At 35.3% G+C, this 18,880-nt stretch overlaps 2 protein-coding genes across 2 annotated transcripts; one reads left to right on the top strand and one right to left on the bottom strand.

Annotated features, from left to right (window-relative positions):
* The first annotated feature begins 96 nt into the window (after positions 1 to 96).
* LOC106139226 (transcriptional adapter 1-like) lies at positions 97 to 1,683 on the top strand. The gene is made up of 3 exons (XM_013340623.2): positions 97 to 649; positions 902 to 1,266; positions 1,461 to 1,683. The coding sequence occupies exons 1-3, from the start codon at positions 254 to 256 to the stop codon at positions 1,609 to 1,611; spliced, it is 912 nt and encodes a 303-aa protein (XP_013196077.1). The 5' UTR covers positions 97 to 253; the 3' UTR covers positions 1,612 to 1,683.
* A 20-nt stretch (positions 1,684 to 1,703) lies between these two features.
* On the bottom strand, positions 1,704 to 17,958 carry LOC106139240 (ATP-dependent RNA helicase SUV3 homolog, mitochondrial). Its single transcript, XM_060944548.1, is given in 20 exon segments — positions 1,704 to 2,830; positions 3,193 to 3,359; positions 4,113 to 4,225; positions 4,716 to 4,905; positions 5,542 to 5,684; positions 7,876 to 7,995; positions 8,234 to 8,369; positions 10,678 to 10,776; positions 11,045 to 11,193; positions 11,538 to 11,717; positions 12,074 to 12,267; positions 12,699 to 12,805; positions 13,995 to 14,129; positions 14,549 to 14,688; positions 14,995 to 15,086; positions 15,221 to 15,298; positions 15,723 to 15,900; positions 16,209 to 16,377; positions 16,640 to 16,760; positions 17,450 to 17,958. Coding segments are annotated over 20 exon segments (3,279 nt in total). The 5' UTR covers positions 17,871 to 17,958; the 3' UTR covers positions 1,704 to 2,483.
* Positions 17,959 to 18,880: the final 922 nt, after the last annotated feature.

The raw sequence follows: 18,880 nt of genomic DNA, 5'->3' as shown, positions 1-18,880 counted from the left end.
AATATTTGATACAAAAAATGTTTACGGACTGTCAACTGTCTGCCATTGACAACTTATATTATCTATGCTTTTGACGTTGACGTTGTCTGGCGTGTGTGAGTGTTGTTATTAATATCTTTGTTTTTATTTAGTCTTGTGTATAATAAAATAACCTATGATATTTAGTAAAATTAAATACAAAAATCTTGTTGTTGTATTACGCGTTTAGCATTTATAATTTTAATATTTGCTAACTCTTCAAGCTGTTTTTACAATGACATCTGATGTATTGAATGTTACTCGAAGAAAACTGAACGATGCCTTGGGGGAAAAGTCTACCAAATATTTTAACCACATGAAACAGTGGTTTCGTATGAAATTGACGAAAGAAGAATTTGACGCTGAAGCAAGAAATTTGTTAAATGTAGACCAAGTCCACTACCATAACGAATTTTTGCTTGCACTGTTAAACAAGGTTGAAGGCCTAGCTGAAACATCTATATCGATAGCTCAAGAAAAAGCAGTGTCGCACAATAGGAATAGCAGGAGGCATAAAAGGAATACTAGGACTTCTGAAAAGTCCAACTTTGAACCTGCAGAACTCTTGGAATACTTACCACCTAATTCACCACCTGGTGCTGGTAGTGATGGTGTCAAATATGCGGCACAGGTAAGCATCAAGCATAAAATTTAAGTGATCATTCAAGACTATAAAATTCATGTTTAAATCAACTTTTAAACTCTCCTATCTCATTTTATTTGTGTTGTAAAACTAAACCTTGCACTAATTAAACATTACATATTAAACATATTTATTCCTTCTTATTGTCAATATGCAGTACAAAAACTGCAGTTACTATCATGCTTAATTCATACAAAATGTTTGGTCAAATTCTTATTGCAGTACATTGTTTACTTACAGGAGGTATTCCTACCAGATCACGCATTGGTGGTTGGCAGGTTCATGCTTGCAGCATGGGAACTTGGTCTGGAAGGGGCTGATGATGATGCTGCTGACATTATAGTGGTTGCTGTTCAGAATTTCCTCAAGAATGTAATAAGTGCAGTTTTATCCCAACGCAAAGGCTACAAAATGCGTGGAAGACACTTCATGTATGACGTGGGCGGGGATGTGCCTAACATGTGGCTGAGGAACACGTCAAAGTTGTACGACCCGCAGTTTGAAGGCAGGGTCAATTTGGATGATGGTGTTGATGCCCTTGGGCCGAGGTGTCCACCAACTATTGATGAGGTGGAGCACTCCGCTGCTTTTGAAATTGCATGCAGGTGAAAATTTATTTTGTTCTATGATTATTTTTCACAAGGAATTAAATCAAAAATTTCGTTCATATTTCAATTTGTAAAGTGTCTTTCTGGTTGTCTCAGCCCTGAAAGGGGTCATTTATTTTTAATAGCTATTGATTTATTGAGCTTTGCTTTTTTTTTTTGATGAATATTTTACAAATATTATTATGTTTCAGTGTGCCAAACCCCAAACCTAACGATGATAAGTTAACCATAGATGAGTTTTACACCACACTGCTGACTCACAAGAACACCATAGCTTGTCATTCTGTATACGCTGTCAATATGGAAAGGCTCGCACTCATGTTGAACCATCCCAGCTATTAGTAGATATGAACCCTTAGGATTTAATGTAAATATAATAATATTTTATTCATAATAATAATGCAGTTTTTATAAAAAAAATATTTTATTTAATATCTTAAAATCTACCTAAAATTAAACAAGTTTACATCGCTCAATTCACATATACCAAAGGCTAATGAGGCTGTAGAGAAACACATAGTCACAAATTCTGTTGGCCTAATAAAAACTATTTCTTCTGTGACCTAGTATAGTGGTACATAGTTTAGACTGTAGACATTCAATATTCATATATGAAATGAAATGCCAATAAATATTGAGCTTACTTTCTCTGGTATAATAAATTAATAAAGAAATATATACAGGACAAATTACACATATTGAGTTAGCCTCGAAGTTCGAGACCTGTGTTACGAGATACTAACTCAACGATAATATATTTTATAATAAATACTTATATAGATAAACATCCAAGACCCAGGCCAATCAGAAAAAGTCCTTTTCTCATCATGCCCTGTCCGGAATTCGAACCCGGGACCTACGGTGTCACAGACAAGCGTACCACCGCTGCGCCACAGAGGCTGTCATACTATGCGATCATCTTAATACAAAATGTACTGCAAACATATGGCAACAGTATTGTTTTTTTTTAAACATTCACGATACCGGTCTCAGACCAATTAAACAGTTAACTCATAAATTACAAAATGGAAAATGATTGCTATAATGAGAAAAATAATGTGTTTTTTCGTTTACTTCTTTTTTCATATATTTGCTTACTTTGTTTGATACAAAAAATAGTAGGAAATAATCTTAACACTTCACCAATATATATTTAGTAGGCCATTGCCTATATAACTTAATTTTTTTTAAAACCTGTAAAAACTGACTAGGTACTATTTCTGAGGCATTAGCGGTGACGATCCCGGTTCAGACGGTGATTGAACAACTACACTAGGGATTTGCCTGGAGGGCTGCGGCGTTTGCTCTGGGGTCATCTGTAGGGTCCTTTGCCTAGAGGCCTGCGGGGTTTGCTCTGGGCTTCTCTGTGGCGTTCGCTGTAGCGTCCTAACCTCCAATTCCCTCATTTCTCGTATTTCCAATTCTTCGGTGGGTTGCCGAGCGCTGCCTAGGACGCTTCTGCGTTTCCACGCGACCATACCTACGAAGCAGAGAATGCCGACTATCGCTATGGTACCAAACGTGATGCCTGTCACCGATGCCGTTGATAGTGTGTAGAAACCTGAAAAGGGAAAAGATAATTAGGTGATTTAGAAGAATCTTATTTTTATATTAAGACGGCCAAAGAACATTTTACAATAGCAGTATTTATTGCGACACTGCTTGAGATTCCTGATATATTTATTTCAAGATAAGAATAATTGATTCCTGTGAATTTCGCAAGTGCAACAAACTCCTGAATCCTCTGTTTACTTTGCATGGTCAGACGAAGGACGTACATTACTCGTCTATCCCACCCCGAATTTTCAAGGAGTGTCAATTTGCAGAGTAACTTTATGCAAATTTTGGCAAACGTTCTATGCTCTAATTATTATTGTTTCTAAGCGTAACAAAACTAATGTCGCTGATCATGTTATTCCATACCTTGAACTTCAATTTTGATAACATCCGTGTACTCCTTATCGTCATCCAGGCCGGCCCCGCACGTCCACACTCCAATATCTTCATACTTCACTTTCCTAATGGTCACTGCGCAGTCTCCCCTATCTATACTCTTGCCATTAGGGTAGAAGTATTTACCCAGAAGAGCGCTGTAAGAGATTATGAAAAATCTAAATAAAACTTCTTTGTAACTGACATACCTACTGACGAGACAATGCACAGCCTTACCCACTGGGTCTAGAGACTTGAAGATAATATGTAGGGGATTTTTCATGTTACCACAAGATGTGCATGTGTCTTCATGTCGGTTCAATTAGCGATACTTTTTGAATTATTTATAAAGAGATTGTGTAACTTGAATAATGTACTAACCCGTAGCTAGGAAACTTTATTTTGATGAAAAATGCAAATGTAGCGAGTATATGAAGATACATAAAAATTGCCAAATTTGTGAGACATAAATGGTGACGACCAAAACTTACAAATCTGTGTCGTTTGCGTTGAAACAAATTGAAGTCATTACTACACCTACGCATAGCATTCTTAACTTTTAAACAATGTAATACACATACATTGTTTCTTAAACACGCAGTTCTTCAAATCTCATTAACATGTATAATTATTTATCACCACAAAACAAAAATATTATAGTATAAGTAGTATGCCCATGACTCGTTTTTGTATAGGTAAGGGACGTAAATACCATATTTTGACACTAACCAATCATCTCAAGGTGAGGAAACCTACATTGAGAGTTGCTTCTTGTACCTGACACCAAGATGATGATCTTTTAATTAGTATCTTATAATGCAAGTCTCGAAAGTACGTTATTTCGGCTAGCTCAATCCCTGTAAATTTTCCGTGTATTGGTATGTTTAGGTACCTATATACTTTTATCTTACTTGGAAACATTAACTGCGGCGTTGATACTGAAAGGCCTGCCGTTCGGCGGCTCGAACCGGCAATATCTCAGTGGCCTCAGACCTTTCGTTGTGGTGCACTCAAGGGTCGCCTCCTAAAAAATAATATAAGAGTCCTCAAATGTAACAAAAACAAGTTTTCCGTCGCTTAAGATTCGTGCCAATAATTCCGTAACCAGATTCTTATTATTCAAAACTTGATAAACTTAGAAGACGCTAACTTCTTCGTCCGGGCTTTAGTCCTAGTTACATCCTCACCTCTCTGGAGAGGAACCTGAGGGGCGTCTTTCGTTTTTCGAAAAAGCTCACTAGGTATTCATTAAGTAAAATCTATTTTTTAACACAAAATGCACCTATTTTATAACTAATGTTAACTAGGTACCCTTTTCCGTAATTAGGTAGGATACGACACGATATGTACCAATCCAAAATTTCACAGAGATCGATTCAATACGCTTGACGTAAAGGAATAACACGCAAACACACTTTCACATTTAAAATATTAGTATGGATAAGGTCGACTCCTTAGCACGTTTAGATCTACTGGACAACAAAAATGAATACCAGATTAACAGCGAACCTTACCTTGCCATGTGTTACAGTTATATTAGACCGCACAGCCGCAATTTGACTGCTCAGTCTGACTTTAATCTCCTTCATAGTCTCCAATCCAATATGTGACGTCCCAATGTGACATTTCCATACACCGGTGTCGCTTGCAGTCACTTGCATACGGATACCACATTTCCCAAGGTTTAGATCTGGTCCGGTCACCCTAAAAATTTAAGTAAGTTTTAAAACATTTGTACCTACTTATGAATGGGATCAACATGAAGACAGTAAAAAGATTTGACAGCGGTTTTACCGTCGGCCTTCCTCAACCCCTGCACTATTTCATCATCCTAGCACTAAACCCAGTGGCTTACTATTCGGGGAAACCCGGGATAACCTACGAATACAATCCAGGTGTAGGTAAACCAAGTAATCACAGGAAGCAACTTCCGGCCGTCTGATATCAGTAACCCCTTAAGCGGAGGTTAGTGAAACCCAACCCAGCTTGAATCACGGTTGAACCACTAAATATTGGTGCTTATTCATTATTCGGCAGTGCCGTGTGGTACCCGGCACCAATAAAAAAAAATAGGACCACTCCATCTCGTTCCCATGGATGTCGTAAAAGGTGACTAAAGGATAGGCTTATAAACTTGGGATTCTTCTTTTACGCGATGGGCTAGCAACCTGTCACTATTTGAATCATAATTCCATCATAAAGCCAAACAGCTGAACGTGGCCCATCAGTCTTTTCAAGACTGTTGGCTATGTCTACACCGCAAGGGATATAGACGTGATTATATGTATGTTATTCATCAACTTGTAGTTAAATACACTAGTTGTTATTATGCGTACTTACGAATATCTCTTCCCGCTGGGATGCACAAGTCCACAATACGCCATAGACACATCGGACGTGCAGTCTATGCTTATCTTCTCCTTCTCAAACGCCAGAATCGTAGTCATGCCGTCCACGTCTATTACCCGGTATCCTTTAAATAGGTATTTCACATATGATTTAATATACGTAAGCAGCATAAGACTACTAGAAAAAGGGTTATACCTAGCTAACCGCAGCCCTAATGCGCGTAAAACGCTGTCACATCATTTAATCATCACTTAAAATCACCACAAATAGACAATCTGTACCTACTTGTTTTCAGGTAAGTAAATCACAAGTAAGAAAAATAAATTAAAAAAAATTAAAATCCTAAAATACATTATCAAATTCCATCAATGTAAACTCAAGTAATAATTTAGATTTTTCTAAACGTATAACAAAACACAGTACCTACCATTGATAACACAAACCCTATCGCAAACAAAAAATAAAACTAAAAGCCACAAGCCGCCGATCATTTTAAACTACCGACTGAGCAACCGACACTCAACTAGCCATTTAGTTAACTACCCTCTATAGCTGATAAGCGAGGGTCAACAGCAGGTCCATAGGTACTTCAAGAGACCGGTGATAATAGAACGATAGTATAAACATGTCGCCTAGGTATCATTGCATGTTCATCACAGATTTATGCAGAACATTGTCAAAGATTTGCTACGTTAATTAGTTCCGGCGCTACAACATAACTGAGACAATGCGTAAAACAATAAGTCGGCCTTACTGATCTCATGTAAGGTACGGTTTAATTGAGTAAAAAAATGAGGATACTGCAACTTGTATTACTCTGAAAAGATAGGATGTCAATTTTGACGGTGGGCTGGGTTTCTTACACCTAAGCTTTATTTTATTTACATTACTAGCTTTTGCACGGGGCTTCGCACCAGTGGGAAATTTAGAAAATAAAACAGCCTATGTTACTCCCGTAGGTGCCAAATTTCATGAGTATCAATCCAGTAGGTTGCCCTGCTGCATTTGTTTACGCCTCATTTCTAGGTTTGTTGTACTCTTGACCTATTTGCTAGGATGTCTCTGATTCGATCAAGTTAGATCGTCTACGTCTTCCTTTTCCAACGTATTTACACTCTTCTTTCGGTCAATCTGATTCGTTCATCCTCTCCACATGATCATAACTCCCTATTACCTTTGCTTTTAAATTCTTGTGACACTTGCTGAAACAACACAAACGTAATTTAATCTGACCTTACATATGATATGGTCACAGTGATACTTTGTAAGTTAACAAATTACGCGCACCTTGTACTCTTTTTCATCTTTTATTTAAATAAAAAAGTTTTTTGTTACTTAGATTTCGAACCACGAGGAATTCAATTCTTTTCATTCCGCATTCTTTGCTCCCGTGGTGGTCAGGTACCAAAGAAAAACAAAATGAGTGCTAGCATTTATTCCCGTGCATTCTTTTAGGCGATATGATTATTTAGCTATTCAACTGATCGTCTTTTCGAGACTATTGGTTGTCTACCCCTTAAGAGAAAAAGACGTAACACATGCCTGTATGACTTCGGTAGTCCTATTCACAAGCTACCTTAATAAAACAAGAAAGCTCTTTAAGAATCATGGTAATTGGAGATCCTGCCTACCCTAACGGGAAAGTCATCTAGAAACTGTTTATGGTGGGCTATGTACACAACCTCTCTAATGTGACCACATATTTTTTACATAGGTATGTATTGGCAACCAGACTAAGTATACATATATTACCAGCTTCATTCACTTGCGTAAGTAAACAATTTTTTCAATGGCTTGGTATCATTACGATAACCTTTTTCACGAACAATTAGTACAGCAGACATAAATAATGGAATTAATTAACATGTGACGCGATGATGATATAAATAAGAACGATAAGATGTCTTAAGCATACTTTTTTCTAAATGAAGTTGAAGTAATTTTTAATTGTTGCGTCAAATAACTAATTATCTTAAGTAGGCAAATGCAAATTTGTTTTCGTTAAACTCGATTACAAATTTAACCGATTTCATGTCGTCGTCGTATTACTTTTTACTGCTTTCAAAAATATGTATGTATGTCTGTCCGCGACTATCTCGCGTTTCGCTGAACCGATTTTTTTTTTTATTTCGGGAAAGTGTTTGTTAAACTTTGGACTTGATTTTAACCGACTTTAAAAGGAATCGATTGAAGGCGGTTCTCTTTTTACAAATATAATACTCCATTACATACATAAGTGTTAAAAGGCTTTTAAATAAAACCATAAAAATAAGTCACGGAACTTTATTATACATTCTTACAACAGCGTTCATACATTAGATATATATCTACATTACCGCACTATTTCCTTCTATTCCTATTTATTTTCTTTTTACTTCTCTCTACTTTTTTGTCAGTCGACAATTCTTGTTGAAGTTTCTTCAACATCTGTGGCGTTATGAGACCCTAGAACAAAAAAAAAACAATGATGAACTGATATGACTCTGGCTACTTACCCTGCAGAGGATATTGATGTGATTATATGTGTGAATGTGGATGAAGCGAAGGAAGTATGCAGAGATCGTGGCAAGTGGAAAGAGGTAGTCTCTGCCTACCCCTCCGGGAAAGAGGCGTGATTTTATACTTATATGTGTGTATATATGTATATGTGAGTTGTATTCTAGGATATCATCGCAACACATACCCTGGACACAAGCATGTCCGACAGTTTCCCCTTGCCCTCTTCCTTAGGTTGGCCGTACATGATCCTGGACTTCTTCCCGCTGTACTCCACGCCCTCGGGCTCCTCTTTCATAATCTGCTCGGAGTTACGCAGTAATCTGTTGACAAGAGTAATATGTGTAATATGAAGAGCTTACACTGATTCACTTGTATTATAACAATTTTGACGAAGCATATTCTGAACTGGAACACTTACTCAATAGTTTTCATAATGTTTTTTGCAATATTAATCATTTCGCATAATTCTTAACATGTAAACGTAATGCCGAACGACTATAATACCAAAAAAACAAACGAGTTTGTTATGCTATTAAAATATACCTAAGGACCTTAACCACAGTGGCAGCTATAAACCAAATTTCGCTTAGAGGCAAAGCGTCTCTTTCACAAAACGTCCCCCTCATAAAATGTCTCCTTCGCAGATTGTGTTTTTTGCAAAATGACGCCTTATTAATTTTAGTACATGCCTTCACCTAAAAATCTTGATTAATGCTACATACACTCACATAAAACGCACTACATAGTAGACAATTTCATAATTGCGGCTATCAATATTATTAACCCTTCAATGACATAATACATCGATATTATACAATAATAAAAGCATCGTAAAATCAGGGCTATCGCGCTTGTTTTGAAATGCAACTGTGTTTATTAATAGTGGACTAGAAATCAAAACTTACTTAACATGCGATAAAATGAAATCAATAATGTAAATACGATAAATCTAGCATTTTCCTGTGACTTCGTCCCCTAGTTCAAACGTTTCAAATATTATCATTCAGGACGAAAAGGTCCTAATCCTTTTTAAAATCTATTTATCTCCATATACAATTTTTTAACAAAATCAGATCAACGATGATGTAAGTACAATATATATTAGAACAAAGATATTTACAAGGATGAGCAGTAGATAAATAAAAACAATTCTTTATTAATAAATACATCTAACTTTTTTAAAGTAATCTAATTTGGTTAAAATTATTAACAAAAAGGTATCCACAACATATCCATTCAAAATAGTTACAAGAAGGATCCACAACATGCTTCTTCAAAATGTTTATATTACAAATTGAATAAGATAAAATTTTGTTAAATAATGGAACTACCTAGATTTGGATACGTTCTAACTTACGAATTACACGATTAAACAAACTGTGATAAAGCAATAATTTTTGATAAATTAATGAATGCTTTACAGGGTTTTGGTGATAACACAACCAGACTAACTTGCGAGGTGTTTTGCTCTTTTTCTTTAGCCGAATAATGTCGTCAAACTTCGGTCGTTTATATTCTGCGTGATGGGGCGGCCTTCAAATATTAACATAAATTTATATTTAACTTATGATGTTATTTGTTAGTTATCACAGAGAAAGGCTTTACAACCTGTTCTCTTCTTCATGACATTGGTCCCGGGTATATCATGACCTCTTTGGAGGAGGCCGAGGTGCGCGTTATGACCATAAAATATGATAGGAGTAAAACACTATCTGGATATCATTCATTAAGACGAACCAGCTAAACGTGACCTTGTAAACGTCTTATGGCCATTCATTGGCTGTGCCTATCTCGGAATGAAAAAGAAAACAAAAGTGCTTTTTAAAATTTTTATATGTATACTGTGAAGAAAAAACATAGTGTGTCCAGTGGCTCATCTTCCTGTGCAGATTGTAAAAGTCAATCAAGGCTGAATCCAATAAACTTGGGAATTCTGTGTGTGTGTTGGGAAAAGAATGTGCTAGCTACCTATCATTATTTGAATCTTAATCCCGTCTGTAAGCCATACAGCCTAACGCCTTATCAGTCTTCAAGACTGTTTGCTGCGTCTTCCCCATAAGAGATATATAGACGTTATTATATGTATGTATGAATAACAACAGGTTAGGTATATTACAACATAGTAGTATATTATCTTCATTACTATGATAAAGAGAAGTGTGACACGCGATGAAAGAAAGTTTGTTTTGCGTCGCGATAACAGTAATTTTAATTGGATCACATAATATTTATAGTTGTATGTTTAAGAAAGTGATAAATAAGCAATACGAATATTTATTGTAAACGATACAAATTTGTTCAAGTAAATAAAAAAAGCGACCACCATTTTCAAAAACACAACACAGACTCAATGGATTTCGCTGAAATTTGTCCTACCTAGTTGTAATGACGTAAGCCTACTTAGTACATTAGGTTAACCTTTTTAAAAATTTTAACATTTATTAAGCCCCAGCCAAGTTGACCAAAACAAAATGTTGTAAAATTGTATTGTTGAAGAATTATTGAATAAGTTTACTTTACTTTAGGAGTATATTAATTTAACTTTGTCATTTGTTATTACGAATAAGTACCTTCCTTTACAACTGCTACAATTTTACTTAACATTATCGCCAAATTTAATAACTTTACCTCGTGATCTGGAATATTCCATGCTGTATGATGGCGTCCAGCTCAGTCTCCATGTCTCGCACGAGCCTCACGTCAGGGAACATATCAGGAAACCGGTAACTGGGAAACAAATAAATTCATGAACTTTGGATTCATCCATTTGTCTAAAATGAAGTTTTTGCCAAACAAAGAATAATTTCAGTCATAAAAAATTGAACATAATTTCGATGAGATTTGGGATACATGCAAAAATTGTGTCTTCACAAAAAAGTATAAAAATCCGTCACGCCGTTTTTTACTTTGGCTTTTACAAACATCTGGTGATTGATATTTGATTATTTTATTACTGCTATTTGATAAAAAAAAATAATATTAAAAACTATCTCACCTCAACCACAAATACAGCTCGAGAACATCAAACACAGACTCCAAATGCACCAGATCCATGATAGTTTTGGGCGCTGGTAGCGGCCAGTCCACAGAGTTGCACAGCCAGTTCTTCGTGATAGGCTCGTTGCGACTGTACTGCCGGACCATCTGCGTGTGAAAATGAAAATAAGAAAATCCGGCTCGATGGACCACTTTTTTGAGGCAGGGCATTGAAGTTGAAACTTAATAGCTATCAAAGGGCAAAAATCCGTTAAATTTGGTATTTAATCGTCTTGAAGGGGTATGCAAAAGTCTATATATAGGTACTAAAGAAGAAGTGTGCAAGGCGTCTATCTTTTGCATCATCCACATACACAGACGTTAATTAAAGATTCATTGAAGCTCGTCGGTTCAGAGTACTTTCATTTGCCCTTTCTCCTTCCCCTATTTGATCAAAGCACATTCATCTACGTCTTTTATAACTTGAAATAATAATAAAAAAAATAACATGCCTTCAAAAAAGTGGCGCAGACAAACGGCAGTTTATTGTTTATAGGAGCGCAACAGAACACGTAGCGCGCTCGAAGTGGCAAAGGAACGTGTTGAATCATTTCCGCCAGGAACTTGAACGCTTCTGTGTTGCACATGAAGTACAGCGAGTCGTCCACTGTGCATAGGTGGACGAATATATCCTGTAACGAGATGTGGAAATATATCATCTAGATAGATAGATAGATAGATAAACTCCTTATTGCACCATAAGAAAAAGAAAAACAGAAAAAAAAAACAAAGGTAATGAGGTACAAAGGCAGACTTATCGCTAAAGCAATCTCTTCCAGTCAACCTTAGGGTTTAGAAATTAGAAATTAAAAAATCTATTAAAATTATCTCGAAATGGTCCTTCGTCTTCCTTGCGTTAATCCCACTTACGCCTGAATTGAGAAGTCATGTTTTATTGTGACGCGACTCCCGTCTGATATTCGCAACTTTGCAGGAAATCCATATAGTATCATACTTATATCCATACAATAATTTAATATCAACTCACCATAAGACTACTAAGGCTAGCGTGGGGCAGATGATAGGCATACAACTCCATCTGTTCCGCCGTGGGGTGTAACCCAGCCTGGGTCACGGGGTCCGGGGGCTTCGACAACAATGTCTTTAAAGTAGCCAAGTCTTCAGATCTGAATGTCGTGACGTAGCCAGTCTCCCACGCGCTACCGTAGCGGCCAGCTCGCCCTTAGTAATTAATTAAAGATATGTTAAAAATTTATTGACATAAAAATTTATTAATGAAATAGCAAAGTCTATGGATCACAATCCATCCAAGCAATAATATCATCTTTTGACTTCAAGACATAAGCCGTCTGGAAGGCAAAAGGGTGATATTTTTGCGAAGTGTGTATAGATAGATGAAAAAGAAACTATTTTGTATTTTGTCACATACACGTAAGGTTACATTTCTGATGAAAATATAAAACCAAAATCTCTGTTAGGCTGTTGTATGGTTCATAATTTTATTTTGAATTGTACAAGAGCCGACCGAATATATACTTGATGACTTTCCCTAGGTTATATTTTTTTGTAATATAAAGAGTAAAACTAAGTGCTTTATTAACATAGGCTACAGATAATATTTCTATTTGCTTATATTAATAGAGAAGTTTTACCCGCAATTTGTAAAGCTTGTGATATGCTAATCACATCCATTTCCTTATCCCCATCTTCATTAACAATGGGCTTTATTAATGAATAAAATATCACACGTCGTATACTCCTGAAATATTCAAGTAATATTATTCATTTCAAACAAAAATATGTGCTTGCGGTAAGCAAAGTTCGAGTTAAAAAAAAACTCTTCTCGCATCATAATGTATTCCCACTGCACTATTCTCCTTACTGTCAAGGCCTGGCTCTTCTTTAAATATGTGAGGTTGCAAATGACATGGATAAAATTCAAATTGAACTCCACAGCAAAGAGTGAAGGTTGATTATTCTCTGAACATTATAATAGGCTATTTGACTGTATTAAAAATATACATTTCTTTTATGTCATCAGTCTTAATATTATTTTTTTGGAGCGATTTGTAATAACGCGAGATAAAAATATTGCATAATTTAAACAAAATCCGTCTCAGAAAATTAGGTTTTTATATGCAGCTGTCACGTGACTAAAAACGAACGTGATTGGCTATTTCTATTATGACGTCAATTATCCATAAACAGACTGTGGATCGTACCGTTCCTTAGTGTTCGCTATTATTTTTCAAGATTTTATAAGTGTTTGATCGCTCAGGATTACTCAGATAACATAGGTATTTAATAATGGAAACCAATTTCGCGAAAGCTGACAGTCGAAACCTACCAAAAGTGGACGCAATAATGGTTGGAAGAAGAAATCTGGATTGTCTTCTTCAAAGACAATCCAGATTTCTATGCCGCCGAACTGAGGAATGTGAAAACATCAATGTAAGTATATCTTGGTAACCACTGATCTTAGATCATGATCTGAAACCACTTCTTGTGAATATTCAAATCCATCGGCATAGAAAAAAACAGTTTCGTAGGAGATTTTATTGTTGTATTAGTGCATTGAGGCACTGCACAACATTTATAGGAACTCATTTTAATAATTTTCACACATATGACGTGGCACAAGTTAATATAATACAAGAGAAATTCAAAACTATTCGAAACACCAACAAGCTTTGTATGATATTTACACGAAATTTACGTCACTGCATGCCATGGCCGCCATATTGCTAAAAGTCGCGTTTTGGCGGCATATTTGAATATTTCATTTTCTTTTTCGATTTTTTAATAAAATAGCTGTAATACAGGCAGAAAAGTATTTTTGTAGGGCTCCTTATAAACAAATAAATACCCTAAGATAGTTTTTAGAACTTTGTCAAATAGCCTATTGATTGTACAATGGTTATCCATATATTGAGAAAACTAAAACTTACAAATTGATACCAAGCCCTATTGCATCAGTTGCAACCATTACTTTACATGAGCTCTCGGGGTCATTGAACTTATTCGCCTGGGCTAGTTTGGTTCCTGGCGGAAGACTTCCATATATCACGGCAACTTCATGGCCCCTAAAACAAAACATCAAAGTAATGGAAATGTGTTTTAGATTACATAGGAATATGAACGAAACGGAGACTAGCTTTATTGGCAGTTTCAATATAACATGCACGAGAAAACTTATTTACATATACAAAGGACAGATTAGGTTGGTTAAACAGATCCAAAAATCACTCAAATATACCTAGGTACATTCATAAAAAATAAAAAAACAAGTATTTAGCAAAACGATTCGACATCCTTGGTTTCTGGGTTTGATGTTTTAATATCTCTTTTTGGTTTGTTTCGTCCTATATCAGAGCTTTGATCAACGACCATGCAGCCTAAACTGAAAAAGGATTCTGGAATTATTATTTTTTCTATTTTTAAACTTAAAACTGCCAGCAACAATACATTCTAACATTGGATACCTGCCTCGGCAAAGACTGACCTCTGTTCTATGGCTCGACTTACAGTGTAAATGTCATTCTTATTGAAACATACTATACAATCGCCTGGCTTGACGTTATCCAGCGATCCCAACGCTGAGTCCTCTACTTTCAGTTCTGTTAGTCTTTTGTATGATCGTACCTAGAATAAAATATGTTTTTTAAATAAATAAGATGGTTTTTTAAACAGAATTTTAAATAAAAATATTACATTTAGGACAGATTAGTAATGGGTTAATCTTGTTTTACAAAACAAGTGCCAGTAGAAGTGAAAACTTTTTTCGATAAGCGGAAGTTATATATTCTCCTGCGTCTGCTCTCTCTGTGTTACGTATTTTTGATCAGGTCGTGTCCTGACTCAAGTAACATTTTCACCTATCACAAAAAGAACACAAAAGAAACTTATACGTAACAAATTAACTTATAAGTTATATAAAAAAATATATACCTCCATTTCTTCGCCAGTAGTGTTACATATCTGTTCTATAAGATTTATAGCACCAGCTTCACCACATAAATGTATTTCATCGGCCTGTAGACCTACAAAATCAACGTTTTTAACATAATTTATTGGTATTGTCATCTAACATTACAAATGTAACAGCATTTTATCAGATATACCATTTCTGCCTTAAAAAAATGCTTTTAATGTTAAAAATGCATTTTATACATACCTAATATAGCTCTAGACCAGGCCCACCCTCGTCCTCTATCTCCTATCATTTGTATTTCATCTATGATTGCTACTTCATCTGAAAGCAAAACAAAATTTACATTATGATTATTAGTATGATCTGTTAAGGCTTCCAGCCGTTTAGGTACCTAATTATATGTCATATTGGCGACATGCTTACTCACAGAAGTTCAAATTTCGACAAAATCATTTCAATAGCTTTAATGATATGATTGGTACACATTTTTTTTTAATGTTACGATCGTTCTTTTATGACTTTCTATTTAACCTGAGGTCATTACTCAAAGAATAAAATATTTTTATCTCCACATGATCAAAAGCCACTAAAGAAAAGGCTAATAAACTTGGGATTCTTCTTGCAAAAGGCTATTTGAATCTCAAGTTCCCTGAGAAGGGGAAATATGATTACATCTATATTTATGTATGTAAAATTCGAATTATAATTCTAGCCAATAGATGGCGCTCTACATAAATATACTTACAAGAATGATTGAGCGACGTCATCTCCACTGTACAAGCTACATGACTAGATGGCGTAAGTTCTGTTTCTTCTAGAAGTAATGGCTCCTCTTCTTTAGGTTCCACTTCTGCACAGTCTATGGTATTAAAGTGAGTGGCATGCCTTCTCTCTTCACCTGTTACAAGGTCACATGCTGTACCCTAAGATTTAAAAAAAAATTTATAACAATTTTTTACCATTATGCTGTATCCAAATTCATAAATGTTAATAATGTCTTTTATTTCATACTCTATGGTTCACCTTAAAGGTAGAAAGAGGTAATTATATTAAGGAGGGTAACCTGATGCACGCACTTTCAGATTGGTCAAGGTGGGCTCATCGGCAAACGGTATTTTTAGTTGTTTATTATTGTTTATTTATCTTAATGATGACGAATTCTGAAGCTCTCTCTCTTTAGTCTTCCAATCTAAAAATACTACATTTCATATCAAAGATATTCAATACATACTCTTTTGTTTGATTTATGATAAATTTCTGTAGCTAATAGCTTTAAAGGACCACAATAAACACCCGATTTTGCTTCCAGAAACCTCTCCATTGCATGGTAAGTCTTTCCTGAGTTTGTGGGACCAGCATGGAATATAATTTTTCTGTTCATACTTCGAGCTTCAGGGTACCTAATGAAACATTTAACTTTTACATAAAATAGAAATAAAAGTATAGAACTAACTAAAAGAGGTACACTTTTTGAGTGTTTATTATTATGAATGCTTATTATGCTTGTATGCTGACAGGAAGTCTAAGGAAACCTGCACATTAAAGCAGTTATGATGGTTATAGCACTTAATTTTAAAAAAGCAAGAGATTAATTATATTTACTAATGTAAGATTTCTATAGCTTATTAAAATTTATAAACATAAATATTATGAATTTCTTACCAATTTGCTGGAGTTCTCAGGTCTGATATTTTTTTTAAGTCATCTAAACAGTCTAAATGCGGGAAAGCAAGTCGTGCATGACGGAGGAAATATGGGAAGAGGTCATCAATGTGTCCAGCACCTGAAAAGCATGTATTATTTAAGATTATCATTTTTAGAGTTATGAATGTGGATGAAGCGAAGGAAGTATGCAGAGATCGTGGCAAGTGGAAAGAGGTAGTCTCTGCCTACCCCTCCGGGAAAGAGGCGTGATTTTATGTATGTATCATATTAAGTTTCATGACTTATATATGTACACAAAAAGAACATACAAGAGCATATATACAAAAAGTTTTGCACATGTGTGCTTCTTATTTCAATAAGAACCTCTTCCATGTTTATATCATAAAGAAATCTAATAGACAATGTATATTGCACGAAAAATAACAAGCTTCCATGCTGTTCTGGTAACAAAGATAAACATTGTGCGCCTACTGCTTCTCTACCCATACATATTGTAAAAATCTAAAAAGGTAAAAACTTCTAAATTTAGGATTCTTGTTTTAGACAACTGATTATTACTTTCTAAATGTTATTTCCATCATTAAGTTATTCAGCATCCAGAATGGGGGTTTCTCAATCTTTTGTAAACTGTTGACTCTGTTTATCATAGGATAAAGATGTGATATATGTATGAGTGTTAAAGAAAAAACCTACTAAGAAACCAAGAGGCAATATTTTCTGAATACAAACCACTTTTTGAATATAAGAAAGATATTTTGCACCAATTACAATGATGTAATGGAACTGGGTACATATATTTTCACTTACCTTGTAGAATATCACTGATAGTAATATGTAAGTCTGGAGGTAGATCATGTTCTAAACAGTGTCTTCTGAATGATAAAAATGCTTGATGTAATAACTGGTCATCTAAACCGTTCTCAGCCGCCAAAACTCGAACCTCGGGTTTCTGATAGAACTTATTTAGTATTTTCAATAAATCTTGTTTTTTTAGGCGACCAGTGAATTCTTCGCCGATATTTATATCATCAGGATTGGGTTTGACAGGAATAGGAACAAATAATGATGAAGGGCTTCCACGATCATGTTTTTTGGTTCTCATGACTATATAACCTAAACTCGCAAGTTTATCTTTTCGCGGACATAAGACAGTAGTCCTAAGTATTGGAGAAATACACGTGTGAAGTTTATCGGACTGATTCAAAATGCGTGTAAATCCCTTGTACATTTTGAAAAAAAATATTTATTTCAAACTAAAATAAACTAAAAATTTTCTTCACATTGCTTGCGATTTTTATTGAATAAATTTGATTTGATTTGACATTGACATTAACTAATATGACAGCCGAGTTGACAGTGACATCCAAAATCACATATATACATACATACATATGTTCACGTCTATATCCCTTGCGGGGTAGACAGAGCCAACAGTCCTGAAAGGACCGAATGGTCACGTTCAGCTATTTGGCTTAATGATAGAATTGAGATTCAAATAGTGACAGGTTGCTAGCCCATCGCCTAAAAAAGAATCCCAAGTTTGTAAGCCTATCCCTTAGCCGCCTTTTACGACATCCATGGGAAAGAGATGGAGTGGTCCTATTCTTTTTTGTATTGGTGCCGGGAACCACACGGCACTGCCGGGAACCACACGGCACAAAATCACATACATACATCAAGTCAAAACAGAGACAACTGTTCTGAGTCTTGAAGTACCTATCGATTTAATTATATATTATTATGTCAATGGTTGACAATGAATTACAGACAGACGTTAGATACCTATTTTTTAATAAATCTGCGGCTTCCGTTCAAACGTTTCCGAGCTATCTTTAGGTTTATCAAAGTTTATCCCACAGATTTAAAAATATTACTTGAAGACGGTTTATTCATTATGTTATGTTCATATATTAGATATATACGTACATTTTATGATCCGATTAAATAATTTTGTACTTGGCCCAAACTAAATTTGGGCCAGTTCCAAAATAATAATTTTATTTTAAATAATGGCCTGTTTTAAAAAGTTTTGTTTTGATTCGAGCCAGATTTACATTTGTCTCAATTTAAAGATTCGATTAATAGATTCACTGCGCGCCTTTTTTGGGCGAAAAGTATTATTTTTTATCGACCCGAAAGTTTAGACTCGGGCCAGATTCGAAATAATGGAAACATTGTTGTGTCAGCGGTTTTTACACGAAGCGACCCATCCGACCTTCGGTACCTTTACCTTTTCGG

This window comes from Amyelois transitella, chromosome 6 (assembly GCF_032362555.1).
Source record: "Amyelois transitella isolate CPQ chromosome 6, ilAmyTran1.1, whole genome shotgun sequence".
Taxonomy (NCBI): Eukaryota; Metazoa; Arthropoda; class Insecta; order Lepidoptera; family Pyralidae; genus Amyelois; species Amyelois transitella.
Note: the sequence above shows the minus strand (reverse complement) of the source record. Positions and strands in the feature narration are given on the sequence as shown.

Excerpts from the sequence above, each read along its gene's own strand:
- LOC106139226 (XM_013340623.2), top strand. The coding sequence starts at position 254 with ATGACATCTGATGTATTGAATGTTACTCGAAGAAAACTGAACGATGCC. Across the intron at positions 650-901 it reads GTGTCAAATATGCGGCACAG|GAGGTATTCCTACCAGATCA; the intron begins GTAAGCATCAAG and ends GTTTACTTACAG. Across the intron at positions 1,267-1,460 it reads GCTTTTGAAATTGCATGCAG|TGTGCCAAACCCCAAACCTA; the intron begins GTGAAAATTTAT and ends ATTATGTTTCAG.